The sequence below is a fragment of the Daphnia pulex genome, chromosome 12 (assembly GCF_021134715.1).
Source record: "Daphnia pulex isolate KAP4 chromosome 12, ASM2113471v1".
Taxonomy (NCBI): domain Eukaryota; kingdom Metazoa; phylum Arthropoda; class Branchiopoda; order Diplostraca; family Daphniidae; genus Daphnia; species Daphnia pulex.
Window position 1 is genome coordinate 1,543,970 of NC_060028.1, and position 27,341 is coordinate 1,571,310.

Consider the following 27,341-nt stretch of genomic DNA (forward strand, 5'->3'; position numbering starts at 1 on the left):
TTCGGAATTTTCGATAAAATACGAGAGGCGTCTCACGCGCATCCTTTTTTCCTCCGCTCGTTAAAAATGAAATTGTCGTGTTCGGTCGCGTGTCCACAATCGCAAAATCGCAGCCAAATCGCCATTGCATTTATATTTATTGCGTTGTCCCCGCCCAATGTTAAGAGTCTGCAAATTTTTTTAGAGTCTCTCCGAGCTTCTCCTTTTCTGACCAAACGTGGATGAAAATACACACTGCAAGGTATCAGATCTTCCGCAATCGCGGAAACACTCAAATGGCATTTTATTACGCTCTTGCGGAAAGATAAAAAAAACATTCTAAAAATCGGGAAATATAACAAAAATCGTAAAAGAAAAGAATCCCAATTTGGGGTCCGCCGACGACTAGTTGCGCGCGGGAATTCAAATGTCACTCGAAAGAAAATGATTTGGCGTTATAAAGGCAAACGCGCACGTGAGCTTTTGCTACATGTCGATTAGACTTGCGTTATTCACTTAACGGTTAAAGGTTATGCGGGTACACGCCAGGTAGTTGGTCCGTGCTTTGAGTTTGTAAAAAAGTTCACGCCCAAAGCTGAAAATTGTGAACAGTGCTGCAGCGGGAGAGAGACGTTGTTGTATATGCTGACCTAACCCACTTTGCATCCGCCCTTCGGGGACTTACGAAAGCTCAGAAGAAGAAAAAAAAATAACAAAAATACCTATACGGGATTCTTATTGTTAAGAAAAAAAAGAAAATAATAAAGGTGAACGCTTTAGTCTAGCGCTTTCTATTTGAACTCGGCGTGAGTGCGCTCACATCAGTCCCCGAACTGAGCTGGGCGCCAGTAGTAGTGATGGCGTTTGCAACGTGATAAATCTGCTGGACTTGAACGAAAACATCTTGAACGAGTAGATTTGATTTTCGCTGCTCAAGTGATCGCCAACAACATGAAGTTTCTGGTAAATTGACATTTTGTTGTTTTTCCATCAATGAAAGTCTATTCTGTTTTTTATTTGATTGTCTCTCTGTGTTATTTTTTCGTGTTGCAGTTTGTTGTTGGAACTTTAGTGTACTTGGTAGCGGCTTATTTGGCGTTCCCGACGGGCAACTCGACAGTTATTGACAGCCGGGCAATTCATTTGACTCGATCCAGTCGCTCTTATTTCCCTTATTACCAGCATAGGGGACACTATTACAGACAGGAATTACATCCCAGACGAGTTATCAGATATCCGAATTATTTTCACGATGATGGATATCCATCACTTGACTCTTGGCCGCCTCCAGTCCGGTCTCATTACGAAATGTGGGACCATCCATCGCGGGTAATCGTCAATTACGGTAGGGGTTCCAACATTACGCAATGTGTGGATGCACCAAATTTAAATTTTTACTGGGCCTAATTTGTTCTCAGTTGATTAGGCCATCGCCGTCCCGTTCCCAGCCGTGAACAATCCAAAAGTAAAGGAGAATGGTCGAGGATACTGTCGTCCATGGGTCAAACGGGTCTGGTGGCTTTGAAGAAGAGCAGCGTCGCCGGATTGCGCATTAATTATCCGCTAATAGAACACGACGACGACAAATTGGAGCGCCAAGATTTGAATTCGTTCAATTTAGGCGGAATAGCCGAAGGCAGGAGGCCCGTCTGGCCGGCGGCTAATAACCAAACTAAAAGAAGAAGAAAACCCAATTCGAAAAATCGCAAACCTTCCGGTATCGTTCGGGATGAAGACGATGAGGAGGATCATCATCAGCACTATTATCACAAAAAGAAACAATCCAGTGGCTCTGGGTTGCCGTGGTTCTTCAACTTAATGGGACCGCCAGGTACAAGTCAAAATTAATTTTCATTGACAGTTGTAAAAGCGCATCAATTGAATATTAATTAGGGCCTCCAGGGAAAGACGGACGAGATGGAATGCCCGGCACGCTAGGACCGCCTGGCGTGCAAGGGCCTCAAGGATTGCAAGGTGTTCAGGGTTCTTCCGGCGTTCAGGGCGTTCAGGGACCGCCAGGAGTACAAGGATCACAAGGCCCGCCGGGTGTTCCCGGCGTTTCAGGTATTCGCGACTCTGTTAGTTTTTGTTCCAACAATTTTTTAATTTCAAAATTTGGATAAAAGGGAGAGACGGAACTGATGGAAAAGACGGGCGAGATGGAGTCGAAGGCAAGGATGGCAAAGATGGACAAGACGGAGCTCCCGGCCTGACAGGTAATCATTTATAATTTTAACTGGAATTACGCAGCTGTTAAAAAATTTTAACAAATTACGAAACAGGATTGTCTGGAACAAATGGGCAGGATGGAAAAGATGGGCGAGACGGGCAAGATGGAGCTCAAGGTCCGCCGGGATCGCCGGGCGAAAACGGCAAGGACGGCCAGGATGGCAGAGATGGCCAAAACGGAAAAGATGGACAGGACGGAGCTCCGGGGCCGCCAGGTAAAGGATTTTAATTTATGCCCATTCACCAGCAGATAACTTTAATCATCGGAATTTTGATGTAGGGCCACCGGGGCAAGATGGAAAGGACGGCAGTGACGGCACAGCCGGCCAATTCGGCCAAGATGGTCAAGATGGACAAGAAGGTCAAGATGGACAAACAGGAGCTCAAGGTATAGACAATATTAATAAGATGGTTATAAATACAGTATCAGTCTGTACATCTAAGATTTTGATGTCAAGGTCCTGTTGGGCCAAGTGGCACGCCCGGCCAAGACGGAACGGACGGAAAAGGTAAATCTAAATACTCTTTTATAATACGGTAGTCAATTTTTAAAATTTTACTTAAACCATTTTTTTAAATTAAAGGCGGAGATCCGGGACTTCATGGCCTACATGGAACGGCCGGCGATAACGGAGATCCAGGCACTCCTGGACTGCCTGGCGAGTCTGGCGAACCGGGAATTCCAGGAGCGGTTGGTCCGGAAGGAACTCCTGGCACTGGAGGAACGCCAGGCACAGGAGGTACACCTGGCAGTCCAGGATCACCGGGATCGCCTGGAAGTCCAGGTAAGCTCAATAATTATTAGTCGAGCTGAAATGTCGTCACATTTTGTCAATGTTGAAAACCAATTTGAATTTCAGGTTTGCCGGGTGAGAATGGAATACCTGGAGAGGCCGGGCCGGCAGGTCAAAATGGAATTCCCGGAAGTCCAGGAGTGCCTGGAGTGCCTGGAGTTGGTTAAATTTAGTCCGCACCATTTGTTGCTAATTGCTTTAATAGATTATCATATTGTTAATGTATATTTGGGATACCAAAAACTTGTACCAGTTATTATTAGAAATTAATCAAAAATACATTTGGCAAGATGGAGATACAGAATTTATTCTTTGATGCGCTCATTTTCTTTTGACAAAATAATAAAAATTTAAAAATACAGAGACCGATGATATCTGAATGGTTGATCAAGTTGCCACAATCATTATTACAAGTTGTACAATTACACGTATTAAAACTAGACAACAAATAATTACATAACGTCTAGTTCTTCAAACTTGCTAATCCGTCCTGGAAGCCGAGTTCTTTGATCAGCTGTTCGGCGTCGTAGAGAACGTCAAAGACTTTCCGAGTCAGGAACGAGTTACCGCGGAGAGCGATCCTGTTGAGCCTCTGGATGCACCGCCAGGTGGCTGTGAAATGTTCCAGGGCGACCTTGCCGTTTGCGGCCAGATCCTTCTCCAGCACTTTGATGAGATCCCGACCTTTCGACTTGATGTCCTTCCACTTGATTTCGGCTTCGTTCCTTTGGATTTTGCCGAGATCGGGCGAGACCTTGGTCACCTTCTCGACCGACACCCAGCGGTAGGGCTGGTTCGAGTGCATAATCAAATTGCACTGGTCCGGGCAGACGGAGCAGTAGCCGGTGACGGTCGACTCGTAAAGATCCTCCGAATTCAAATGTCCGTCCTCGACCGGTTCCTCCTTGAAGAACGCGTCGTGACAGGTGACGTAGCAGCGGTTGCAGTTGTAGGCCCACTCTCCGGCCGGAAGCTCGACCTTCTTCTTCATTTCCACCACAAAACACTCGTCTTCCTCTTCGTCCGTCGACTGGATCTGCGAGTCGCAAAAGACGATCATCTGCTTCGCCTTGTCCATCTCCTTCATCTTGCCGTGTCCGATTTTGACCAGCGACTCCAATCCGTCCGTCACCGCTTCCATCTGCTTCCGCTCTTGCAGCACCTGTTTGGTCAGCGACAGCGATTTGGGATTGGTATTGTCGGCCAGGGCCGTGCAGAAGCGCTGGATCACTTCTAGCCATGAGCCGGTGTCGCCCAGGTGGTTGAACGGCTGCCAGTTGTAGATGCTTCCGGCCATGTCCTTGCCGAACATGGACATGAATGATTGGTCGACGACGGCTTCTGTGACAACATTACAAATCATGTCCAGCTGCTGGATGCCTCCGTCCTTCTCCATCGCGCCCAGCAACATTTTGGCAACGTTCTGGTCTCTGAAATATTGCGAGTCGTTGGTGACGGTGTCGTAACTTGGCGCGGCGACGATCGTGATGGAATACGATACGCGGAAGCTAAAGGTGTGGTGGATGTCGTAGACCTTGACGCCGTTCGTTTCTTCTTCGTCGATCAACTGGAAACGGAAACTGTCGTCCTGCTCGACACCGAAGATAAAGTTGACGATTCCGTTGATGAATTTCGACCGATTCGATCCGTCGGCGCCCAGCACCAGGACCGTCCGGTGCTCTGCCAGCTCATCGGCAAGGCCGAAAGAGAACCGCTCGAAAGTGGAATCAGACTCGGCTGATCTGATGAGTGGGATGGCGTACACATCCATCTCGTTCTGGTTGCCAATCTTCTTGCATCTTTTGATTAGCCTCTCGGCGAAACGAAGTTTTCTCGTCGACTCCAAAAGTGTTTCCGGAATTTCAGTTTCATCTTGTTCAGTCTCAGTTTGATCTTCAATCACTGGTTGGCGACGTGAAAGAGGACCCCATGGTCTACCGTTTTTGAACGAACCTCCTAATAAAAGAAATATTTAATGTTTAAGCGAAAATCGTGTGATGTGTCAATCCAAAACGTACCGGAAGTTCTTTTAATAGCGGCGGTTTCAGATGGTGCAGTTGAATTTGATGGACTGCTGATAATTTCAGGCATTGCAGTTGGCTCACTCGCTGGAATAGATTCGTCATTTTGATCAGAATCTATCGAACATTCAAAAATATTTAGAAACTATAACGATCGCTTTGATGAAAATCAACTTACCAGTTATTTGTTCGACTGTCGAAGAATTGTTTCCGGTAAAAGACTCAACGACATCCCTCATAGCAGTGTCGGTGGTTTCATCCGCGATTTGGCAAGGGACCGGAGCTTGTGTAGCTGTCCGATTTCCTGGCCTATTTGATTTGGCGATTGGATTCAAGTACTTTTGCTTGTGTCGTCGGTTGGCGAACCAGACGCGCACCACTTTCGCTTTCAAACGGAGAGAACGGGCCAGCGAGACGATCGCCTTGAGCGAAGGCTTGGGGTCTTGGTCAAAGTGTTTCTCCAGCGCATCCTTGAGCGATCCTTCGATCAACGTCCTCTTCCTGGACGTCTTGGACTGACGGGGCTGACAGCTGGTGAAACGAACGTCAGACGGGACAGTCGAATCCTCCTGCTCCGGCGATTCGACAGAATATTCAATTTCAGGCATCTCATTATTTGTCTCCTCACTTATTGAATTGGTTTCGGCTGTTGCTTGTCCAGGTGTTTGATCTTCTATTGAAATTTTTGTAAAAATAATTGTAATATTACGTCACAGTTGTGAGAAGGATCGTTTCGACGTACCAGCTAAGGAAATTTCACTTTCAACGCTGTCCAACGAAGGACGTTCCAAAGGATCCACACCAATACCGCTCAAATCTGCTAAACATTAAAAGGATAATTACAATTAACTCAATTACGAAGCTGAGATTGTGAATAACTAACCTGCCGAGTTATTTCCGTAGACAGATTCATCCGCAATGTCGCCGCTCCTCAAAACTCGTGAAGCTGACAGTCGAGTTTGTCTCATGGGCGTCATTAAAGTGGTAAACTTCTTCATTCGTTTTTCCTTGCAGCGTCGGTTGCCGAACCAGGTGCGCACTACTTCCGCTTTCATCCGCAGAGAATCGGCCAACCAAGCGATGGTCGCCAGTGACGGCTTGGGTTCCATTGCAAAGTGTTTCTCCAGAGCATCCTTGGGCGATCCTTCCAGCACCGCCCTTTTGTTGGGAGTGCCAGACGAGACGGTCGAGTCCTGGACGCTCGGCCGAAGCGAGTCCTGGACACTCGGCCGAAGCGAGTCCTGGACACTCGGAGACAATTCAGCTGCAAATAAAAGAAATTGAGTACAATGTTCATATTTAGTGATTTTGGTGATGATAAGGACCTGTTGATTGAACTGGCGACAAGTTGGCGGAATCGAGAGGATCCACAATCTCGGCCGGAATCGGTGAGACCGATGTAGTATTTGATGGGGTGAGCGGTTTCATGTATCTCTCCCTGTATCGCCGGTTGCAGAACCAAATGCGGACGATTTTCTTTTTAATTCGTAAACACGCCGCCAGTTTGGCAATGGTTTCCAGCGACGGCCTCTGTTCCATCTGGAAATGCTTCTCCAGCGTGCTCTTGACCGACCCTTGGATCAAAGTTCGCGTCCTACGCTTCTCATCCGCAATCTTGATGATGCACATATTTTCCATCTCGAATCGGAATGTCCGTAATCTGTGATCACACAACAATAAAAACAACGTTGTTTATCCACAATCTAGAGAATTCACTTTTCGTTTTTCAATTCAAGCAAGTTTCAAGTTGTAAGTTGCAAAGTTCAAGTTGCAAGTTGCAACTTACTGTGTTAGTTATAGTAGAACAAGCCAGTTAAAAATGATCCGAGTGCAGTGGGGGCGTAGAGCTGAGAGTTTGAAAGCTGCCACGCCCAAACTATGCTGCTAATGAGGACACTAAACAATGCAATTATTTTAGAAAACAAAGGCCTTCAAAGTATAAGATTACTTAACTAAAAAAAAAAATTACAGTGTAGAGAAGAAAAGCTATTCTCTACTAAACACAAAATCAGCAACTGTCAAAAATGACGGACGTCTTGCAGCATCCACAAAGAAGTTTCTTTTGTCTTTGCAGTCATCGTGTTGTATGATGGATCGCTTATTTTTTGCAACACTTTGTTTTATTTAACACACATGGCCACTACGGTAATTAAGGAAACTAGGATTTTCACTTACTGGATAGAACAATGATGAAATCACAATTTTTTCCCGTTATCTACAGGCACCAAAACTGGAAATCCATTCAAAGTGAGGAGTTACGAATCCTGAGACATGCAAGCGACACAGTTGAACGTTGGACGTCTGCACTACGACTGAAATCGGACACACTTTCAACTGCCGGGAAGCGAGGTAGACTAGGGGTCGTACCCCCTTAGAAAAAAGGAATGCTTTGGGTTTCTTTACGGTAGCTATGGGACTGTCGGCTCGTCGACCCCATATGGGGGTAGATGTATAAAATGTCTATACTACAGGTTAAACCTATAAGAAACGAAATCTCATAGAATGGAAAATAAAAGACGAAATTCAGGCATCCCAAAATGGCCCAAAAGTTTGCGAAAACTAATGAAATAAAGGAGTTGTCAAAAAGATTTTCAAAAGATGACAAATGTTTGCCCGTCTGAATGGCGTCCTTCAAATTTTGAAAATTGAAAATTGAAACTCGGTTTTTTAATGGAAAAGAAGGTTCAATAAGAGTATGGGGTCTGACCTTCTCCAGGAGATTGTAACTCGATAGCAGCTGCTCAGCCTTTCAGAATTGTTTCCATCCTATTTTTTTTTTCAGGTGGGGGCCAGTTGGGGGTCGGAACAGCCTGTGATAAAACAGGCCGGGGAGGGGGGAAGAGAATTCAGTAGGGGGAACTTTCACCCCCCAATTCAGTTAACAATAAAGTGATAAAAAAAAAGGAAGGATGGTTGGACCCTAGGGACGACATATAAATTGCATTTCACTTGAATGAAACCGAATTTGTTTCGCTGTTTCAGGTACCGCTTCTACCTGGATGCGTCTATATAGTGGGCTGGAAGACCTGGAAGGAAATGGAGAACACGTGTTCAGCGAATTCCGTCCATCCATTGAAATCAGTTCAAGCGAACCGCTACAAGCATCTACGATCGCCGCACTAACACGCAGCACCTAGCCCCTAGCCAAACCACCTAAAGGCACGGAAGAACAGGTCCGGTTCAAGAATTCTACCTATGGTAATGAAGGCGTGGCTATTCAAAAAGGTAGAAACAATTAAGAGTTTAAAAAGAATTCTTTACTTTGTCCATTTAATGGGTCTGGAGAGATGGGCAGGTTTTCCTGCAAGTTTCAACTTTACTGTGTTAGTTTAGTAGAACAAGAACAAGCCAGTCGAAAATGATCCGTGTGCAGTGGGGGCGTAGGGCTGGAAGTTTTAAAGGCTATAAGCTGTCTTAAAAGCCACGCCCAAACTATGCTGCTAATGAGGACGAGGAATTTTACTAATTACAGGTAAAAATCTATTTGCAATCGCGAGGATTTAGTTGAAGTGGTGTGGCCAGAGAAGAAAATGATTGACTGGGTATGGATGGAAGCAGGTGCGCAAGATTTTGTCGACTGATCTCAGAACCTGTTTCTTGAAAGGATGAGAGATTAGGAACTGGCGTTAAACTGAGGATTTAAGGACAATTACCCAAGTAATGAGTTGAAGTTAAATAAAAAATTGGGAAAGATAATAGGGATGAGATTACCTTTAATCCGCACCGGATACAAATTAAGAATAGTGGAAAAAGGGTTGCGTATTTCGCCGAGGGCATAGTTGGGCGAATCCGTATTTAAGAAATTTCGCGAAATCATCCGTTTAATATCCACATTTTTACAACCGGGTGAGATATTAAGAACAACTGTCAAGAAATGATCAGTTCTGGAATGAGTGGCAGCATTGGATCGTCGATCCCCGTGATGCGAGCGAGCTTTAAAACGTGAATCGTTTCGCTTGAGACTGTGATCAGTGGTGTCCAGGCGGCAAATGGGTAGTTATCGATGGCGTCATTCGCTTTTTGACTCAACTTGACCGGTTTGTAGTATTTGGTGATGACATTTCCATGTAAAAATGTTCGAAACTTGATTTCGCATTTGCCCGGAACGGTATCGATTCGCGTTGGCTGAAGCTCCTGGTACACATCGTTCCACAGAACAGAGTTGCCAACAAGTCTAGGCCGCTTGATCAGCTGGAGCCAGTAGACATGATTACCAAATAAATCTTGAAAGGCAGTGGATTCGTTGGGCGATAATTTCAACCTGTCAATAGTAAGGAAACAAATTTTGATTTTAGTTTCATTTGGACCACACCTCGAAATAATTGAAATTCAAATAGTTAAATTATTACGTACTCTTTCAGAGGGAGCGCAGAAGGTTTTATTAGATGAGGGTTCAACTGTGCACCATCTTTTATACTTCTGCCTTCTACTGTTTTTGAAAGTTCTTTCGTAGTTATCTAATAATTTGAAATGTATTACACCGTGAAACTTTACGTAGGAATTTAATTCAGTCATGGAACAACTTACAGCTTGTTTTGTAATGGCTTGCGAGGACCTAGATGAATGGCGAAAAAGTGCTGTCGGTGTATTCACTATTGGGTCTGGTTCATCTATATCATCTTGGAAAACTGGATCTACCTATGAGCCAAAGTGGAAAATTAATGCTGATATTCATAAAGAAAGCGGCGCGACGACTTAAGCGAGTATTTACCGTTATTGCACGAGGAAAATGCAAATAGTCAATATCAACACTCGAAGGTGAATCTGTCTGTTTGGCTTCTTGACAGGACTGCAAAGTCTACATACAATTTTGATCTTAATGTTTAACATTGGACTATGTATCTACTATAAGTCACTTAGAAAATTTCTTACATTTTCATTTTCTGGTGTCGACAAGGATCGACTTAACCTCGAAACAATACTACTATCTTTGTTGGCTATCGTCCCGGTGGATTTTTCCTGTCAATCATACAATTGAATTTACTTGCAATTTGAACGATAAAAAATGAACACTATTCATACTTTCGACGAAGAAGAAGAAGAGTACATTCGGCGTACAAGATTCGATGAGATCGATAGGTTTTCTAAAGCGGAGTCGCTTTGATCTACAGCCTCCTGTTGACTAGGACAAGAAGGTACATTTCCACCTCTCGCTGAAGATGGCCGAACATCAAGGGTCATCTGGAGAAACTGAGACAGCAACACAGCACTTATTAATTGCAAACCAGCGCATAAATTAAACAAACAAAAAAAGACAGCGAAGAACGGGATGATTGTGAAACTTACATCCGTGACATCAACAAAAGGTAAAGGCGAACTTTCGATAACGGAGAGGTTTTTATCTCTGGCTGTTTCAACCTGCAATATCAAAGAGTATAATAATAAATTGAAACAGATTCCTTTAAGAGCGTCGACAACTTACAAGTGAATTAGCGGAAGATGCCGAATCTTCCGTTATACTTAATGACTTATGGGGAGTTTCCTAAAGTAAAACAAAAAATACTTTAATTAATAAATCTCTTATTACAGACAGTAAGAATACCAAACATATGCATACAAAACGTCTTCAGTATAAATAGGTGATAGAAACGTACCCCGACTGTTTTGTCTCGAAGCGGATTTTCTTGCTGGTTGAGAATTGGTCTGAGTTGAAACCGTGTAGATTCGCTCTGTTTGTCTGGGAGATCTTCTTTCAAAGAACGCTGCCGCTTGGACTTTTCATTGAACAGATGCAGTTTGGATTTGTGTTTGAACTGAAAAAAAAAAAATTGAATCAAAATTTTTACCTTGGCGTCATAAAACTTCAAATGAGCTGTAGATTAAAGAGAGAGCATCAACCTTGACGTGCCTGCGCAGATTGAACCGTGAACTGTTGGCACAAGAAATATATTTTTCTGTGCCATTGGAGTTGTACATTGGTACACATCCAAGCAAACATTTAAATAGCGACATTTCTGTTCCTTTTCCAGGGCCAATGTACTGAAACATTGTTCTTGGAACTTTGATTGGTTTCTTGAATCCGATGGATTTGGTAGAGTGATCTTTGTCTTTGCTATACAGTATCAACATTAAAGAATTATTTAGCAGTTAAAATTAAGTCGTTAGCTATATGTTTGCATACTTACAGTGGATTGGTGGTGGTATCATTAGATCCTAAATCACCAAATTCTGTTTGGCAGGACACAGTTTTACTAGAAATGTCATTATTCTTTTGACAATTCTGTTTCAGATTCTGAGATGATGATTTACTCCTCTTTTTTGTTGGTTCTCCATGCAAATTTTTGGTTTCATTATCAAACTGCTTCAGTTTAGCTTCGTGCTTTGACTAAAAGGCAACAAATTGTTTGAATTATTTGTTTTATTAATAAAAATTGAAACTCTAAGATGTATAATAAAATACATTTTGTTATCGATTTATATATCTACCTTCACATGCCTGCGAATATTGAATCTAGAGTTGTTCGAGCAAGAAATGTACTTCGGAGAACCGTTGGTATTGTATGTAGGTAAACAGCCCATTAAGCATTTGAAGTGGGACATGTCTGTTCCTGTGACAGGCCCAATATATTCAAACATTGTGCTGGGAACTACAACTGGTTTTTTATTACTGACAGTGTCCCCCAAGGTATCATCTTCACTAGAGAAATATGGTTACAATTAGATGAAGTCCCTGTCTACTGCAAATTGCCATAAAGATATAACTTACAGTGGGATGGATGTATCACTACTGGTACTTTTAGGCCTTCCATCATCATCCAATTCTGATTGGTGTTCATTTTCAGTTGCATATCCATGTAAATTTGTTGTTTCATTATCAAACTGATTCAGACTAGCCATGTGCTTTAACTGAAAGGTCAAAAAAATTTTATTTTTAGTTTTATATTGAAATTTAAACTCTTAACATGTTTAAAATAGCATCTACCTTCACATGCCTGCGAATATTGAATCTTGAGTAGTTCGAGCAAGAGATGTACTTCGGAGAACCGTTGGTATTGTATGAAGGTAAACAGCCCAGTAAGCATTTAAAGTGAGACATGTCTTTTCCTGTGACAGGTCCAATATATTCAAACATTGTGCTGGGAACTACAACTGGTTTTTTATTACTGACAGTGTCCGCCAAGGTATCATCTTCACTAAAAAAAATATGGTTACAATTAAATGAAGTCCCTGTCTACTGCAAATTGCCATAAAGATATAACTTACAGTGGGATGGATGTATCACTACTGGTACTTTTAGGCCTTCCATCATCATCCATATTTTCTGATTGGAGTTCATTGGCAGTTGCAATGCAAGTCCCATCCATTGTCCTTTTAACACTAAAATATACTTATGTTGGATTGATTCACCATAATATTATGTTAATTGTTTACCCTTTTTCTCTAGCTATCGTAAAAAAATTGAAACCATTTAGGCCTTGGCAGTTTGTTTACACTTTTCAAATGCCGTCTTGGTCTAGTGAGGAAAACGGATAAAACTTCAATGTCTGTCTGCTAGCTACTAATCGTTAACGAACTTACGAAACAATCAATCGAACAGATTTGACTTTTGACATAATGACCACGTTATAATCATATAATCTAGTAATTACTGAATTGAATAAAATCTGTGAATCTGTGGTAATGTTAATTTTAAAATTAATAAATGAAAATAATTTTAAAAAATAAATCAGAACCCTAGCGGTTCCGGTTAGGACTGCGATAGGGCCAATCTGCTTTGAATGTTGTGAAACTGTTGATAATTAAAAAATAAATTTGGGTTTAAGAATGGTTCATTGGTATGGAATATGATGCTGGGGAGTCCCATTTTAAAGGAAGATATTGACAGATGGAACAACTTTATCTGGGACAGGTTTCAATCAGAAACTTATTAGAAAAATTTAGGAAGGATTCCATTATAACTTAAAAGGAACTAATTGACTGGCAAATCCAATTCTAGTACATTTCTAAAAGAAATGCCAAGATAATTAAATACAAAAGAGACAGTATTGTATTCAATTTTTAAGTGAACAGTGGTACAATAAAATGGGTGTGTTATTTTAATGATCACTGTTCCATTTTAATGCCTTGTTTCTCCAGAGCAGCCCTATGAAATAAATAAAAAGATTTTATGGTTATGCCAAATTAAGTCATTAATAATTTCTACTAGTATTCAAACCTCAATTGCTGGCTGAAATCATCTTCAACGTTGTCATCATCCCAGTTGTCTTCCCAGACATTGACATCGTCAGCATCTTCTTCTTTGCCAGTCCAATCTACAATATTCAATGGGTACATGTAACTATGAACATATATTTTAAGTATAGGCAATTAAGTTTAAAGGCAATTTCAAGTTCGCTAGGTAGTAAGAAATGTTACCATCAGCCGGAAACTCTTCGAATTCATCGTCTTCCTCGAGCAGACCTAAATCTACTTTTGGCTTTTCGGTGGTGGAGTCAGTTTTTTCAATCTTCACATCTGCCATGACTGAACTATTATTAAGAGATAGATTTGATTTTTAACAACTAACAGTGATTCACTGAAGTTCTGCTTCTAACTTGACGGTTCTGAGTCTGACTTCAAGCTGACTGATCGTAACTTCTGACTTGGCGTTTTCAAAAAGGCGTCTGCTGGGTTTGTTACATAATATTAACCACAGATGGCGGTGAACATCAGAAAAACCAGTCGAACGTTGCCGCGAATTTTAAAGTAAGGAAGGAATATAAATATAAAATTTAGAAACTCTTATCTTCATTTGCGCAAATTCAATTTGAATTGTCATAAGAAGAACTTTAAATGGATAAGCTTATTTGTAACGTAGGTCACACATGCATATCGATGAGGATAAACGATTCTATACAGATTCTTTTGCTTTATTATAATGCCTAGTTGTGCACCATTTGATTGTTTACACACGATTAATTTTTTGTTTGGAACTAAAGGAAACCAACATTTATTTTTAGATATGACGTAAAATTTCTGTGAACCTGTTTCAAAAGCGACTAAGAAATGGCCTTGGAAAGGGACATTGAGGTGTTATCTCTGATTTTATAGCAGGTTCCTCTGCATCTGCATTTCATTGTATTGAGCAGGATCGACCTCCAAGTTCACGTACGTAACTAATTGAGACGACCCCTCTGGACTGACGACTCTAGAATTCCAGCCGTTATTACATAAAAGTAGAAGGGCATATATGGGATACCGATGTAAGGAAGGGTTGGTTATCTAACGCCATATAAGTCTGAATAAAACATTTTCTGATGTAATGCAGTTGACAACAGGAATAGCTGCTTAATGTAAGACCAATAACCTACATTTCGGCCTGTTAAAAGTTGGTTAGGCTGCTGTTGCTAACCGTCGACTTTTAACAATTGAGCTTCTTTTTTTTTCATTTTGGTTCGGCCCAAGCAACTGGATTGACCACACCGAATTTACATTTCTATCAAACTGTTTTATGTTATTCCCGAGGTAAGAGAAAAAAGTACGCAATTCTATATTAGAAAAATGGAAATCCAACGACATTAGTCCGCCATTTATGAATTTTCATTTGAACATCGGATGATAGGCCTTCGTCTTATAATCGACGGTTTAATACTAATCGACTGCTTGTAATCCCTTGTATGTACACTGATATGAACTTTGGAATAATAATTTTAAATTATTTATAAGCTGTTGTCTTTCTCATGAATTTATAGACACAGCTCTACGTGGAATTCAAAACTTTTCGATTGAAAAACCTTTCACGGTTTCCTCCGATTCGCCCGTTCCAGTTCCTTCTCAACTGTGTGTTTGCTGTTTGACATCATTTGTCATTGAAGTTGTTTTTTAAGTCCCCTTAACAAGGTCCTCTTTTCTTTATGGAACCGCGCTCTTACAAAAGCAAACTAATTGCAAACTCGCTACTTCCAACATTCACCGTTGTTTTCGTAGAAAACTGACAATTAAAATTCGGAATAATTTCGCTTTATAAGCCACCGGTTTCACTTTGAAGACGCGTTCAGGCGACTTATTCTATGAGAATTTCAATTCTGTCAATCGCTAAGAAAACATTGGTATTTTAAAATAACTTCACTCAGCAAGATTATAAATCGGTTATAATAGACTTTCACAAAAATACCTTAAACGGTAAAGACCTGGCGCGGGTGACTGATGCAACGGGAAAGCTTGGAAAAGCCCACAGGGACTACTATAGGTAATTTATTTGATACATTTAATTGCGTCGAACATCTACGTATTTCATTGAAATAGATTAATGAATTGAAATTTCGAAAATTAAAACGAGGACAGCCCAAAAACTTCTTTTTTTGGTAAACCAGGTATAGGTATAATAGATGACAATGTCTTTCTTCTATATGGGATATCAAACAAGTCCGCCAGCTCAAGGAACTCGTTCGTAGGCTGGATGGGTACGCATAAGGACAAACTGGTTTTCTGTCATTTTTTTTTTGTCTATTTTTTGTACACTGTAACCTGTGCGCAGTGGCCCAAACGGGAGGAGCTAATAGGGAGTTTCTCAAGTTTCCCTCTTTCTCATTTTCAGTCCTCGTCCTCGTCGTGGTTATACACAGAACGAACTACGCGGCTATAATCCTACGTGCTTGCAGTCAATCCCCATCGATATACAAAGCCTACAGCATATATCGTCAATCTTGCGTCGACTTCGAAATGGACGAGTGGGTAAAGTTGATTGGAAATGTTCCGTCGTTGTCCCTCGTCTCACTCGGGACCTTCCACAACAGCAAATACCACGCCAGCAACGAATGTTTGGGTGAGTACAAACAACATAGTTTAATTGGAGAAATAAAATCCTGACGAAATTTGAAAGCTCATTGAGCCTTGTTACAGATTTCCTCGCCATACTTTGATTGTCATTGACCCTGTTTCTAATCAACAGCGGTCGACCTTAAAATGTATTTCCTTTCCTTGGCCGAAAAAATAAGATATGTATAGAATATTATAGTAAGATAGACCTACAGTCGGGTAGAGTTTGGAAAAAAAATATGGTGATATAGTATTGTGTTAAAAGAGAGTGGAAATCACGCAAGCCGTATTCTAAAGGGTCTCTCCTTCGTCCTTATTTGTCTCCAACTCTCCAATCACCGAGTCCAACCACTTATTATTCACGCCAATCACGTTTTTACGCTCTGCAAGTCACGTCCGCCACAGGACACACACTCCGACATCAATAAGGGTCACGTGCGATGCTAATTTGAACCTCATTATTTGACAGTCGCCAAACTATACAGAACAATCATACACACATTCTCATGTTTTTGTTGCTGGTGGACAGATTGCCTTAATGAAATCAATGCCAAACTGAACGATAAAGGTCCACACACCTATCCACTCCGACGCGCTCTAATCTTCATGGACATTTTCAATAAGGTACGGTTAATAGCTAGTATTCATTATTATGTCCAACTGGATTGGGAGATAACTAAATTCATACTTTTCCTGCAGGATCTGATCCCTATTCTGATCCATGTCAATCAGCCAAACATTATCCGTTCAACAATCAAGTATTATAAGTCAAATAGCTTGACAACAATATCGGGAGGAAAATGTAAAATGGTTTTTTTATTTTAAAATTGTAGACTGTTGGTTCAGATGACTTTACCCGTTGGATGTTTAGTAAGCGGGGAAAGCATCCAGCAACCAAATGAGACATCGATGTCTAAACACTTTGTCCACGAACTAACCAATTTCCTTTATGTCGCCAAGGAAACTTTCGTGTTGAATCCATTGGCTACTCGATCCATTTTCGAGCATCTCAACTGTCTACTAGCAAATGTAAAATCATTTCAGACCGAACCGATGATCAGCAGTAGCTTTTTCAATTGCTGTTTGATGTTTTATTATATAGGTTCCACAGCAAGCGATGTCGAAGGACGATTGCGAATCGGTCAGTTATTTCCTATTGCTCATTCGCAACATCGTACACGCCCCAGAAGGTGTTTGTGCTAACCAATCAGCTTCAGTTGGCGATAGCGCTACTTATTTTGCAGCAGCAGCCTCGCCCGGCCATTGGCAAAAACGGCGCCTTCTGTCCGACCTACTCACCCAAGGCTTGGATCTACTTCTCATTGATTTGCTGACCTGCTCTCAAAAGGTATTGGTTGAAATTGACTTTATCTTTATTATTGTGAATTATTCCATGGGCCAAACAGTTTCGACACTCTAAAAGTCAAGCTAAAAATGTTCAGTGTCGATGAAATAGTCAAAACATAATGTTATCAATTTCAATATCAATATTTCAATGATCAAATTTACGGTTATTATTATTATTTTTAATTAACCCGTATTTTTCACAATTTTTCCGCTTGTTTTTTTTTGAATTTTTATTTTTTTAAATAACTTTTGGGGTGTCAAACTTGGTTATGTACCGATAACTAGAAATTCTAGTTGGTGTGGTGGCGGTGTCTGACTGGACGTCACATGCGATTTTTGGCAATTTAATACGCAGGACGAATGGATCGTGACAATCGCCCAACTGATTACACTCATCTTCAAAGACCACACGCCGGAGAAGATCCAGAAACTTGTGTCGAGCGAGCAGATGCCAAGCGAAACTCCGCTTCCATCTTCTTCAGATGATGACGTAATTTTTAAAAACATTATCACTATAACTAATAACAATTAATTTAGTTAATTATAGTATGGCTATTAATTTTATTGAATTTCCAAATTCAACAGACTGACTCAGGCAACTGCTCTCAAACTTCATCGTGCAATTCCGCAACGGAGACGGCGAACAAAATGAAAACTTCCGGCAAATTTTATTGGACTCGTAAACCGACGACTACGGAAATGTTCCGCTCAAAAAAGAAGTATGTATCAGACAGATAGCATTTTGTTTTTAATAATTCTAAATTCAAAATTATTTTAGGCATTTGATGGCTACCATGAAGACTGCTGATAAAGAAGAAATTCCGGATTCTCAATCCGGATACCAGAGGCGGAAGAAAATTCTGACCAGCCGGCGCAGTCGGGCAATAGCCCGCCACATTCAAACCAAGTCTAAAATCCCGAATTACACGCCCTCAGAAGACGAAATTTCCCAACTTTTAAAGGAATTTACCGTCAATTTTCTACCGTATGGTATAATACTTGATATAATTATAGCCATTTTTAAAACCTTGATAACAAAAGAAATCCATTTTTCGGTCATTTTCAAATCTCCTAAACAGGTTACAACGCTCTAGTGAGTCAACTTTATCAACGTCTGTTGGAACAAGGAGCTCAGCTGCCAAAGTTCGATAAATCTTATTTCCTTTGGCTCATTTCCTACTTCCTGCCCATCGCTTCCCATCTAGAACTGGACATCTTCAAGCACCTGAAAGACGTCGTTTGCCTTGACATCATTTCCTACTTGATCTGGGAATCCGCCAGCGAGTCGGAAGAATTCGAAATCAACTCGCTCAACTCCGCCGACCTGCAGCCGGGTCTGCGGCGGATGCAACTCGGCGTGAAAGCCATCCGCGAATGCCTTCTGGCGCTGGAAGCGCGTTCTTCCTACGTGGGAAAAGCCGACGGATCTTATTGCCAAGAGCAAATGAATATTTTCAAATTTCGCGCTTCTTTGGCGAAGGCCAACGATCTCCGCCAACTGCCGTTGCTTCAACTCCGCCAATTCGATCCGGCAATTCAGAATAAAAAATACCTGGGCGACGTCATCACAACTAATCACGTCCTTTTGAAAACGCTGGAACGGGCAGCCGGGCAGCCGTCGGCGTACAATTGCAACTTGGATTTTGGCGGGCATTTTGAACAATTTTACTCGAAGGTTATCCTCAATCGCTACGGATTGGCCCTAGATGATTTCAGGACCAACGATCCGTTTGTGAACGATTGCGTCTTCACGTTGTTGCGTCACGTTGGCGTCTACCGTGGTCGGGCCGACCTGTTGTGCAATCCGGCCATTCTGCGTCCGCTCGGCAAGATATGGGAAGAGGGATTCAACGTTAGTTCATTCCATTGCCACTTCACTTGTTTAAAAACCCATTATTTTGATTTGTTTTTCAGATTTGCCAAGAGTGGAATGATTTGATTGAATTAATCGTCAACAAATTCATGCGCCATTATGAAGCCAACGGCTGCCAGGCCATGGAATCGCCGGAACGAGTGGTAACGGCATCGGAGAAAGCGGAAACTTCTCATGTTAAACAAGGAAATAGCAATCCTACAAAAATTGAATCACTCCGGGATCAGCTCGTCAAATCCGGTTAGTAAAAAAAATATTCGAATAATTCTTGATGGTCATTTCACTTAATTATTTTATGAATATAGGATTCCAGAAACAACTGGATTGGATCCAATCGTGTCTATTAACCTCATGTTCGGCCCGTCTGGGCACCTATGCTGGCCAGGAATTCCGCCATGCCATTATTTGCCTCAGCTTGAAAATGAACGTTCCGTGCCCGATTGTTCCGTGGACGGAACTGGAAGACTCCGCCCTTCGTTCCCAGCAGTTTCTTCATCTTCTCCACCGCGTCGGACTTTTCCCCGACTCCTACCAGCCTTCTATCTACCCACGTATTCCTCGACACTGGTCGGCTGACGTCCTCTACAGCGTCGCTCTCATCTTCGGGCCGGTCCATCAGCAGCGAATCGATTTCGACTTGTCCCGCGTCCGGCCAATCAAATTGAACATTCCCGATTCGGCCGTCGATCTTCAATCGGATGGCCAGATGTTCAATACCCCCGCCAGCAATCAGAGCGATGAACCGGTAACAGGAGATAGGTAAACATCGTAACTCCATTATTTGATCTTCTAATGTAATATATTGAAACCAGATTTGAATTAATTAATTAAATTAATTTTGCGGGAAACTGATTGCAGCTCAGTGTCGAGGGCGGACTCGTTGGAAGTCCAGAAACACGACTCGAGCGAAGACGATGAAATGGAATGCTCGGACAGCAGCAGCAGCAGGTTATTAACGATCTCGCCGAGGAATTCATCTGAACTTCGGGTCCCGCTCGACTGGTCCGTCCACCCGGACATGAGCAGACAGTTGAGCGGTGATGGCGAAGCGACTTTTCAGATGGGATCGATTCAAAGTGAAATATCGCGTGTGTCCAACAATAATATTCGCCCTTGAGTAATACATTGGGTTTGATCTGGTTGTTTTCTTACTTTTACCCTTTTTTCAGATTTTTCTTACTTAACCCTTTCATTTTTAGACTTTTTCTTTTCTTTGTTGATTTCAACACACCCCTTACCTTTACACGAGGCTTTCTTTGTTCTTTCTATGGCGAAGCTAAATTGCATTAAGGACCCTTGCGGCCATGGTGCTTGCGGCTGTGCGCTTATATTTATATGCAGCAATTAATAGGTTTCTGTTTATCACAACCGTTGTCGTTAGAGTCGTCTACACTCAGTTAAATTTATACAGCGATTGAGCCATACGACACGTTGAGCATTTGTTAATATTTCACCATAGTGGCGTATTTTTTGTTAGGTATTCATCTGTCTTAAATTTCATTGCCGAATATAGATTCCTAACATAAAGCATATTACTTATAGGTTGATTGAAATCGACTTAAAAAGACTAGACAAAATGCAGCCAGACCTAGAATCTGCACCTAAATCAGCACGGGTCAAATCCCAATCCAATTTTCTTCTGACCTGTTCCATCGTCAACATTTTAATATTTCCACTATGCGTTGGTCTGGAGGTAATTACACCGTATTTGACTGGTTTATTCTTCACTTGTTTTATTTTAAATGTTTCACGTTCTTGGTTATTTGTGTAATAATTGGATTATTTTATTCATAGGGACCATTGATCGGCCAAGGCGTATGGGGATCGATCCCGTTTATCGTGGCGGGATTAACCGGCTTTAGCGCTTCCTACAAGCCAACAAGACCAATGTAAGACTCACCAAAAGATGCAAACCGAGATGCAAACATTTCGATTACATTTAAAATTTTAATCAAACAATTCAGGTGCAAAGCAATTTAAGCGATCGTTTGATTTTGCTTATGATTTAACAGGGTTATTTCGACGACGATTTTTTCTTCTCTATCAGTCTGTTTGGCTCTCATTTCCGGATGTATAACTTTGGCTGGAGGCTTCAGGCAGGCTCACTACCAGAATTTTCCTGGTAATATAGTATTATTATATAAGGTATTTTGAAAAATTTACATTTAATTTACATGAGAAATTTCTTGCTTGCAGAAATTTGTTACTTTAGAATTAACCCGCTAGTCTTAGCCAACAGCCAACCTCGTCTCTTTTGTGAACAACATTATCGTCACTGTTGTGTTGAGTAGAGTCTTCGTCTGTAAATGTTGCGTGTCCGCCGACTCGTCAATCCCAGTTCAGTTGGTAGTTCAGAATCCGCCGCAACCGACGTCCATGTGGGTCATTCCCCCAGCTGGGCAGCAGCCACAATTTCAGTCTTATCCGACAGTGGTCTACTCGCCATACCGACAGCAACCGGTACCCCAACAAGAGCAGCAGCAATGGCAGGCGGATCAACATCAACATATACACCCGGGATTCATGGATCATAAAGATCCCATTTGTCGGTGACTATCACGGAGAAATCGCGTATTTGTAAATAACGCCAGACATCTGGCGCATATATAAGTAATATACACCTGAACCTTAATTATATGGGCACCTGTTGGTTACGAATCTGAAAAGGTTGGGACTGTAAGTGGATCATTGACCCTTTATTCTGACGTAGTTGTCGTCTGGCAAAGGCAATTACAATTTGCATAAATAATAAAAGCTTTTGCCCCAAATACTTTGTTGACTCTGATCGTTGCCACTTGCGCCAGGCAGTTGGCATCCAGTTGAACAAACTTAAATTCTTGGCAACATTTGTTATCGATGGATAAATTGTATTTTGGGCAATATAAGAATGCCAGCTCGCATTCACAGATTCATAGTGTACCTGAAACTCTTTCAGAGCACGCTCTCCGGAATGAAAGGACTCACAGTTTCCATCATTTGGATTGCAGTTTGCTATGCTGCAGTCGCCGTAAGTTAATTTTTTTCTTTTCTCTCTAATGCTCGGATTCAGTCTTCAATTTATTTGTTATTTTGTTTTAACGAGGATTTTATTTCACTCTTCAATTTATAATAATTATTCATTTTTTTACTTATTTAAAGAAGGCCCAGAATTTTCTGCACAACTCCAACACGGACTTGGCAGCTGAAAATTCCTGCTATACGACGGATGGTGAAATTGGCAAATGCACATCGGTCCGTTCCTGTTACCCGGAATTAAAGTTGTCCGAATTGAGAAATTCGAAATTGTGGGCTGCCAGTACACGCGGTACTTGCCATTACGTCCAAACAAATGGCAAACAGGTGATGACTATATTGGACTATTACACAAAATTTTTAAGAGCAACAGAGTATATATAGTCTAATAGTCGATTACGTATTCGAAGATTCGGATGACTTAAATTTCATGCAATTTTTGCCATTGTGATCTTACTACATCAATAAATTTTGTTTTCCAGGTTTATGGAGTGTGTTGCCCATCACAGCCAGCAGCCTCAAGAATGCAACCTCGAAATGTCGACTCGGTAGTCATTGACAGTCTGATCGATCGAAAAAATGAAGGAGTATCTCCAGAAGCCGAAACTACTATGATTACTATGGACAGACAAACCGGCTGCGGTGCAGGCCCATTTAGATCATTGAACACTAACGAACAGAAGATCGTCGGTGGTACCGAAGCCATTAAGAATTCCTGGCCTGGCATAGTCAGTTTCTATCAAAATTGAATTCCTTAAATCTATCAGAATAAAAATGATTGATTCTTAATCTATATTAATTAATCCACAGGTGGCACTGAAGAACAACGGCCGTCAATTCTGTGGTGGATCGTTGATGTCTCCGACTCACATCCTGACAGCGGCTCATTGCGTGGCTCAGTAAGGACAGCACATTAATTCAACAATTTTTTAAAAATTGAATATTTATGGAATGATCGTTCAGTATGTCTTCGTGGGACGTTTCACGATTGACCGTGGAGCTGGGCATGCACGTTCTCAAACCGATCAGTGACGCCCAAGTGTCGAAGAAAGTCCGTCGCGTGACCCGACACAAAGGATTTGATTCGAGGACCTTGGTGAGTAATAAAAACCATCTTATGAATTAATTGAATTGAATTTTGAACTCCGATTAAAATTCGCAGTACAACGACATTGCCATTTTGACGATGGAGTCTCCCGTGTTCTTCACGTCCAAGATTTCACCTGTCTGCTTGCCACCAGAAGGATCAAACGACCAATACACCGACAAAGATGCAGCGGTAATAGGATGGGGAGCCCTGAAAGAAGGTAGCTACATAATACCTGCCAACGAACTAATATCGAGTTTGAATGATTTTTAATGAAATCGATTTCTCTCCACAGGTGGATCTCAGCCGAATGCGCTGCAGCAAGTCACCGTTCAGATCATTGCCAATTCAAAATGCAAGAGCAGCTACGGGAGTGACGCACCTGGAGGGATCGTCGATCACATGCTGTGCGCTGCTTATCCCGGCAAAGATTCTTGCAGCGTAAGGAGAAATTAATAATGTTACTGCCACGACTAGACCAGAAATGAAATGACACGTTTGCGGCTGTAAATTTGCAGGGTGATAGTGGCGGGCCACTTCTCGTCCAGTCGTCCCCAGGAACCCCTTGGATCCAGGCTGGAATCGTCAGTTGGGGAATCGGATGCGCCCAAGCGAAATATCCCGGAGTGTACACCAGAGTGACGTCTTTTATCAACTGGATCGGGAAAAACACCGTCTGAAGACTTTAAGAAATCAGATAACATCTCCAGAAGGCCAGTGAAACGCATCAGGGGGTGGTAGGGGATAAGCGGAACGACTATTTTCACTTTCGAATGTTAAATCATTCGCTATTATTGGCTTACCGATTTGAACACGCGTGATTACAGCACTATACTTTTGTTTTGTTAGTTTTTCAACCAGGTTCAATTTTGAAAATAATAATCAAGACAATAAACGGATTTCCTCTCAAAGTTAATGCGTCCTTCAAAAAAATAAAATTTGGTTTTGTCTGGTTGCATTCTATTATCTTACGTCCTTTTGCTACATTGTCTTACTTAGCCCTTTCCTTTTTACTTTTCTTTTTTATGGGGGTTTATTTTAACACCCATTACCTGTATAGACTGCTTTCTTTGTTCTTTCTGGCGTAGTAAATATTTGCTTTCTTACTGAAAAGCAGAGCTAGAGCTATAGCAGTATCTATAGCTCTGCTGAAAAGGAACCCTGCGGATAAGTTATTTCAATTACGGCAGGTTATAACCTCTGCAGTTTGGACTGCATTGACATTCCATATAGAGATCACTGCACTGAAACTACAAATGATATAACTTAAATCTTGATACGAATAAGTCCATATATGTCCTATACGATTGTGACTTTTAAATGGGTCCATTGCGTGATATAGCACGGAAAAATCGCACTTAAAGCAATTAAGAATAACCTCTAAAAATTATGTAGATGTTAACTTTTATAAGTTAACTGCGGCAACCTTTTTGAAAAATGAGAAATCGCTACAAAATAAATTTTTTTAAGCATTGATGAAAGCTTAGCAGATGAGAGATAACTCGATTAGCTTTGAGTAATGAATTTGATAGTTGATAGTTTACACCTCTATTTGTTTTGATAAATTTGCGAATCAGTTTTTTACTTTATGCATCTTCATTTTCATAGACAGAACTCTTTTTGTGTGTATTCCGATTGCCTATTTGCATACAAAGTAAAAGCCCTTAAAAAAACGAATTCCATCCCTCAATGAATATATCAAAGGCTATACAAATAAAAATAAAATAAACAATAGAAAACAATAGCTAGCATACACTGAATTTCAGAAAGTCTACTTCTGGGCTACACAGAATTACCACGTGGAATTCCTAGAGGACCCCCAAACTGTTGAGTATAAAAGATAAACAAACTGGACAGTGCGGCAACGCAGGATAGCCAGGAAAGAAGAGAGGGGGAGAAGGACCTACCCAGACAAAGGAATAAGAGAGGGGGACTCAGTGCTGTTGACGATTGTGGCTAGGCGAGTAGCAATACAAAGCGTTCTTTGCAGCAAACAGGTTCACGTGTTAATTTCTATATCAACAGGTTATGGGCCCAGCTGTACGCACAGCTAACAGCTACTCTGTCTGAACAATTATTTTTTTTTGTGTGTGTCCCCGGCTAACTGTTCCCAAGAAATTAGAAATTCTTTTCTGGAGTGATGGAGAAAGATGGCCGCCGCCATGTTGTATGGTGTCTGAATGGGAAAAACTACGCGTCTTGGAAATTTGGAATGAAGCTGGCGTTACAAAGTGTTGAGCTTTGGGAAGTCGTGAACGGGACTCAACGGCAACCTGCTGAAGTAAGTTTATTGATGATTTATTGTTTTCTTTATGTGTGTGATCCGTGCCTGACAACAACGCGATATGAGATGCCTATCTGTGGCGTGGTACCAACTATTAAATTGACAAACTTAGATCCCGGCGTGAGTGCTTAATCTCTGCCACTTGATTTTGTTTTTTGTGTGTTTGTGTTTGCTGGACATTTCTCTTTTTTGTGTTTCTTTCTCAATCTGTTTGGTCACTCTGGCTAAATTCCATCATATGATGGTGGACAAGTGTGTGCTAGAGTTGCAAGCATCTAGGAGACAGCTGAGTGTTTTTCCACATCGAGATGATGTGAGGGAGATTCCACATTGAGATAATGTGAGAGGTATTCCACATCGAGATGATGTGAGGGAGATTCCACATTGAGATAATGTGAGAGGTATTCCACATCGAGATGATGTGAGGGAGATTCCACATTGAGATAATGTGAGGCTGCCATGGATATCACAAACCTAACCATCTTCTCGTTTTGTTACCACAATCAGAGACGCAATGCTGACCAGGTGATTGAAAATGCAGCTGATATAACCAACTGGAACAAGAGAAATACCACGGCAATGCAGAACATATTTGGCGCCATCAAAGAAGACCAATCAAGGATCCTGATGTCTTGTAGCACAGCCCAAGAGATGTGGATGAAATTGGAGACTGAGTATGAAGAAGATGCCGCAGACAATGCACCTCTATTGTGGACAAAGTTCTATGGATGCACATTTCGACCAAGCCAAAGTGTATCAAGCTTCCTGACTGAGTTGGAACAGATAGCATTCCGTCTGAAGAGCCTCAACATAGCTATTGATGATAATCAAATAATGGCAAAGATACTCATGTCGCTTCCTCCAGAGTTCCGTGTTTTTGCCTTTGCATGGGACAGCACGCCTGTTGCAGAGAAAACTCTCAAGAAACTGACTACTCGCCTTATAGCATTGGACAAGAGCCTGCGCAACGACGAAGAAGCAAAATCGACATCTGATACTGCCTATCTCAGTAAGCCGAACAGAGATGAATCACAGCACAAAGAGCAAGCACTTCCTGCCCAGTACGGTCAGAACAAAGGAAAAAGCCACCCTTCCAGTCAACATGCTGGTATACCGAGAACATGCTGGGAGTGCAACTCCACTACGCATGTTAGAGCTCAATGCCGTCAATACAAACGCCGGCGTGAGAGAGAAGGAGAAGAAGCGGACAGAAAAAGGAAGCGTTACGATCGACATGACAGAAGAGATGATAAACTATGTAAGCTCCCAGGAGCAACTGGCCGATGCACTCACGAAACCCCTGGCTGCTCCACGCTTCAAGTATCTCCGTGACAAGATTGGCGTTCGGGGTGTAGGGGAGGTGTAACTGAAGAGTTAAAGGAGGCTGATATTTCTTTTCTTATTATTTGTCTTGTGACACTGAACCTAGTATTTATGTCTGATTCAAATATGCTGTGTATTCTGTGCTCATGTTTATTTTTGGGGGTCCAGTTTGAGGGGAGGTGTTGAGTATAAAAGATAAACAAACTGGACAGTGCGGCAACGCAGGATAGCCAGGAAAGAAGAGAGGGGGAGAAGGACCTACCCAGACAAAGGAATAAGAGAGGGGGACTCAGTGCTGTTGACGATTGTGGCTAGGCGAGTAGCAATACAAAGCGTTCTTTGCAGCAAACAGGTTCACGTGTTAATTTCTATATCAACACAAACAAAGTGTTATTTAGATATTCCATGAATATACATGAATATACACTTTGAAACGGACACTCTGTGCTCTGTCCGTTCAATCTTATTGGAGGGTCGTCCACGATATCTAATAATAGATGACATACAATATTATTTACTGTTCATCCACGAACCGCTGTGGCTGTTGAGATTGAGTGGTCCCCACATTTTCCTACTTTCCTAATTTTCAGCGATACTGGATGTGATGATAACTAATAATGTCTAGTGCCGGGATCGAAACATGAGCTCGCATGCT

General features: G+C 41.6%; 8 protein-coding genes across 19 annotated transcripts; 5 read left to right on the forward strand and 3 right to left on the reverse strand.

Annotated features, from left to right (window-relative positions):
- The first annotated feature begins 762 nt into the window (after nt 1-762).
- On the forward strand, nt 763-3,306 carry LOC124209263 (collagen alpha-1(I) chain-like). 2 transcript variants are annotated; one of them, XM_046607203.1, is made up of 10 exons: nt 763-942; nt 1,033-1,324; nt 1,406-1,810; nt 1,873-2,043; nt 2,106-2,195; nt 2,262-2,423; nt 2,489-2,596; nt 2,667-2,717; nt 2,793-2,993; nt 3,069-3,306. In XM_046607203.1, exons 1-10 carry the CDS (start codon nt 931-933, stop codon nt 3,167-3,169), a joined length of 1,593 nt encoding a protein of 530 aa, XP_046463159.1. In that variant the 5' UTR covers nt 763-930; the 3' UTR covers nt 3,170-3,306. The 2 variants fall into 2 exon arrangements, with proteins under 2 accessions (XP_046463159.1, XP_046463160.1); XM_046607204.1 differs by lacking the exon at nt 763-942 and having other exon boundaries at nt 1,234-1,324; nt 1,398-1,810.
- On the reverse strand, nt 3,293-8,168 carry LOC124209260. 5 transcript variants are annotated; one of them, XM_046607193.1, is made up of 10 exons: nt 8,010-8,168; nt 7,731-7,833; nt 7,199-7,287; nt 6,810-6,919; nt 6,349-6,683; nt 5,907-6,287; nt 5,766-5,843; nt 5,202-5,696; nt 5,021-5,140; nt 3,293-4,958 (listed from the first exon to the last, which is right to left on the reverse strand). In XM_046607193.1, exons 5-10 carry the CDS (start codon nt 6,659-6,661, stop codon nt 3,466-3,468), a joined length of 2,880 nt encoding a protein of 959 aa, XP_046463149.1. In that variant the 5' UTR covers nt 6,662-6,683; nt 6,810-6,919; nt 7,199-7,287; nt 7,731-7,833; nt 8,010-8,168; the 3' UTR covers nt 3,293-3,465. The 5 variants fall into 5 exon arrangements, with proteins under 5 accessions (XP_046463149.1, XP_046463150.1, XP_046463147.1 ...); XM_046607194.1 differs by lacking the exons at nt 7,731-7,833; nt 8,010-8,168 and having other exon boundaries at nt 5,766-5,840; nt 7,199-7,706; XM_046607191.1 differs by lacking the exons at nt 7,731-7,833; nt 8,010-8,168 and having other exon boundaries at nt 6,993-7,706.
- Nucleotides 8,169-8,831: 663 nt separating this feature from the next.
- LOC124209262 lies at nt 8,832-12,545 on the reverse strand. 6 transcript variants are annotated; one of them, XM_046607196.1, is made up of 16 exons: nt 12,395-12,545; nt 12,227-12,340; nt 11,946-12,156; nt 11,730-11,869; nt 11,450-11,660; nt 11,149-11,348; nt 10,862-11,075; nt 10,618-10,776; nt 10,446-10,505; nt 10,310-10,381; nt 10,046-10,213; nt 9,896-9,982; nt 9,735-9,821; nt 9,551-9,661; nt 9,377-9,480; nt 8,832-9,284 (listed from the first exon to the last, which is right to left on the reverse strand). In XM_046607196.1, the coding sequence occupies exons 2-16, from the start codon at nt 12,325-12,327 to the stop codon at nt 8,891-8,893; spliced, it is 2,319 nt and encodes a 772-aa protein (XP_046463152.1). In that variant the 5' UTR covers nt 12,328-12,340; nt 12,395-12,545; the 3' UTR covers nt 8,832-8,890. The 6 variants fall into 6 exon arrangements, with proteins under 6 accessions (XP_046463152.1, XP_046463153.1, XP_046463154.1 ...); XM_046607197.1 differs by having other exon boundaries at nt 12,227-12,331; nt 12,395-12,517; XM_046607198.1 differs by lacking the exon at nt 12,395-12,545 and having other exon boundaries at nt 11,946-12,151; nt 12,227-12,327.
- A 442-nt stretch (nt 12,546-12,987) lies between these two features.
- LOC124209264 (26S proteasome complex subunit SEM1-like) lies at nt 12,988-13,597 on the reverse strand. Its single transcript, XM_046607205.1, has 3 exons — nt 13,379-13,597; nt 13,179-13,275; nt 12,988-13,106 (listed from the first exon to the last, which is right to left on the reverse strand). Exons 1-3 carry the CDS (start codon nt 13,482-13,484, stop codon nt 13,067-13,069), a joined length of 243 nt encoding a protein of 80 aa, XP_046463161.1. The 5' UTR covers nt 13,485-13,597; the 3' UTR covers nt 12,988-13,066.
- Nucleotides 13,598-15,543: 1,946 nt separating this feature from the next.
- On the forward strand, nt 15,544-20,122 carry LOC124209265 (protein timeless-like). The gene is made up of 12 exons (XM_046607206.1): nt 15,544-15,767; nt 16,290-16,384; nt 16,460-16,518; nt 16,594-16,789; nt 16,863-17,108; nt 17,463-17,597; nt 17,693-17,826; nt 17,886-18,097; nt 18,187-18,959; nt 19,022-19,220; nt 19,286-19,739; nt 19,839-20,122. Exons 1-12 carry the CDS (start codon nt 15,665-15,667, stop codon nt 20,095-20,097), a joined length of 2,865 nt encoding a protein of 954 aa, XP_046463162.1. The 5' UTR covers nt 15,544-15,664; the 3' UTR covers nt 20,098-20,122.
- Nucleotides 20,123-20,356: 234 nt separating this feature from the next.
- LOC124209266 lies at nt 20,357-21,748 on the forward strand. Its single transcript, XM_046607207.1, has 5 exons — nt 20,357-20,457; nt 20,523-20,673; nt 20,775-20,869; nt 20,993-21,102; nt 21,177-21,748. The coding sequence occupies exons 2-5, from the start codon at nt 20,557-20,559 to the stop codon at nt 21,269-21,271; spliced, it is 417 nt and encodes a 138-aa protein (XP_046463163.1). The 5' UTR covers nt 20,357-20,457; nt 20,523-20,556; the 3' UTR covers nt 21,272-21,748.
- A 127-nt stretch (nt 21,749-21,875) lies between these two features.
- On the forward strand, nt 21,876-23,995 carry LOC124209267 (trypsin-1-like). Of its 2 annotated transcripts, none has more exons than XM_046607208.1 (8): nt 21,876-21,987; nt 22,119-22,319; nt 22,475-22,720; nt 22,803-22,891; nt 22,956-23,088; nt 23,155-23,299; nt 23,375-23,520; nt 23,598-23,995. In XM_046607208.1, exons 1-8 carry the CDS (start codon nt 21,931-21,933, stop codon nt 23,757-23,759), a joined length of 1,179 nt encoding a protein of 392 aa, XP_046463164.1. In that variant the 5' UTR covers nt 21,876-21,930; the 3' UTR covers nt 23,760-23,995. The 2 variants fall into 2 exon arrangements, with proteins under 2 accessions (XP_046463164.1, XP_046463165.1); XM_046607209.1 differs by having other exon boundaries at nt 21,886-21,987; nt 22,122-22,319; nt 23,598-23,991.
- Nucleotides 23,996-24,970: 975 nt separating this feature from the next.
- Nucleotides 24,971-27,068, forward strand: LOC124209268. Its single transcript, XM_046607210.1, has 2 exons — nt 24,971-25,360; nt 25,871-27,068. The coding sequence occupies exons 1-2, from the start codon at nt 25,220-25,222 to the stop codon at nt 26,693-26,695; spliced, it is 966 nt and encodes a 321-aa protein (XP_046463166.1). The 5' UTR covers nt 24,971-25,219; the 3' UTR covers nt 26,696-27,068.
- The last annotated feature ends 273 nt before the right edge of the window (nt 27,069-27,341 follow it).

What these genes read in the sequence shown, in the direction of transcription:
- LOC124209263 (XM_046607203.1), top strand. An exon ending in TGGACAAACAGGAGCTCAAG is followed by an intron (nt 2,597 to 2,666) that starts GTATAGACAATA and finishes TTTGATGTCAAG; the next exon opens with GTCCTGTTGGGCCAAGTGGC. An exon ending in GGGATCGCCTGGAAGTCCAG is followed by an intron (nt 2,994 to 3,068) that starts GTAAGCTCAATA and finishes TTTGAATTTCAG; the next exon opens with GTTTGCCGGGTGAGAATGGA.
- LOC124209260 (XM_046607193.1), bottom strand. Translation starts at nt 6,661, where the DNA reads ATGGAAAATATGTGCATCATCAAGATTGCGGATGAGAAGCGTAGGACG. An exon ending in GTCGCCAGTTCAATCAACAG is followed by an intron (nt 6,288 to 6,348) that starts GTCCTTATCATC and finishes TTTTATTTGCAG; the next exon opens with CTGAATTGTCTCCGAGTGTC. An exon ending in AAGTGAAATTTCCTTAGCTG is followed by an intron (nt 5,697 to 5,765) that starts GTACGTCGAAAC and finishes AAATTTCAATAG; the next exon opens with AAGATCAAACACCTGGACAA.
- LOC124209262 (XM_046607196.1), bottom strand. Translation starts at nt 12,327, where the DNA reads ATGGATGGGACTTGCATTGCAACTGCCAATGAACTCCAATCAGAAAAT. An exon ending in ATCTGCGCAGGCACGTCAAG is followed by an intron (nt 10,777 to 10,861) that starts GTTGATGCTCTC and finishes TTTTTTTTTCAG; the next exon opens with TTCAAACACAAATCCAAACT. An exon ending in CATCTTCCGCTAATTCACTT is followed by an intron (nt 10,382 to 10,445) that starts GTAAGTTGTCGA and finishes TTGATATTGCAG; the next exon opens with GTTGAAACAGCCAGAGATAA.
- LOC124209264 (XM_046607205.1), bottom strand. Translation starts at nt 13,484, where the DNA reads ATGGCAGATGTGAAGATTGAAAAAACTGACTCCACCACCGAAAAGCCA. An exon ending in CGAAGAGTTTCCGGCTGATG is followed by an intron (nt 13,276 to 13,378) that starts GTAACATTTCTT and finishes TGAATATTGTAG; the next exon opens with ATTGGACTGGCAAAGAAGAA. An exon ending in GATTTCAGCCAGCAATTGAG is followed by an intron (nt 13,107 to 13,178) that starts GTTTGAATACTA and finishes TTTATTTCATAG; the next exon opens with GGCTGCTCTGGAGAAACAAG.
- LOC124209265 (XM_046607206.1), top strand. Translation starts at nt 15,665, where the DNA reads ATGGACGAGTGGGTAAAGTTGATTGGAAATGTTCCGTCGTTGTCCCTC. An exon ending in CGTCAATTTTCTACCGTATG is followed by an intron (nt 18,098 to 18,186) that starts GTATAATACTTG and finishes TCTCCTAAACAG; the next exon opens with GTTACAACGCTCTAGTGAGT. An exon ending in TATGGGAAGAGGGATTCAAC is followed by an intron (nt 18,960 to 19,021) that starts GTTAGTTCATTC and finishes TTTGTTTTTCAG; the next exon opens with ATTTGCCAAGAGTGGAATGA.
- LOC124209266 (XM_046607207.1), top strand. Translation starts at nt 20,557, where the DNA reads ATGCAGCCAGACCTAGAATCTGCACCTAAATCAGCACGGGTCAAATCC. An exon ending in CACTATGCGTTGGTCTGGAG is followed by an intron (nt 20,674 to 20,774) that starts GTAATTACACCG and finishes TTTTATTCATAG; the next exon opens with GGACCATTGATCGGCCAAGG. An exon ending in TACAAGCCAACAAGACCAAT is followed by an intron (nt 20,870 to 20,992) that starts GTAAGACTCACC and finishes ATGATTTAACAG; the next exon opens with GGTTATTTCGACGACGATTT.
- LOC124209267 (XM_046607208.1), top strand. Translation starts at nt 21,931, where the DNA reads ATGAAAGGACTCACAGTTTCCATCATTTGGATTGCAGTTTGCTATGCT. An exon ending in AGAATTCCTGGCCTGGCATA is followed by an intron (nt 22,721 to 22,802) that starts GTCAGTTTCTAT and finishes ATTAATCCACAG; the next exon opens with GTGGCACTGAAGAACAACGG. An exon ending in CCGGCAAAGATTCTTGCAGC is followed by an intron (nt 23,521 to 23,597) that starts GTAAGGAGAAAT and finishes GTAAATTTGCAG; the next exon opens with GGTGATAGTGGCGGGCCACT.
- LOC124209268 (XM_046607210.1), top strand. Translation starts at nt 25,220, where the DNA reads ATGGAGAAAGATGGCCGCCGCCATGTTGTATGGTGTCTGAATGGGAAA. An exon ending in CTCAACGGCAACCTGCTGAA is followed by an intron (nt 25,361 to 25,870) that starts GTAAGTTTATTG and finishes TACCACAATCAG; the next exon opens with AGACGCAATGCTGACCAGGT.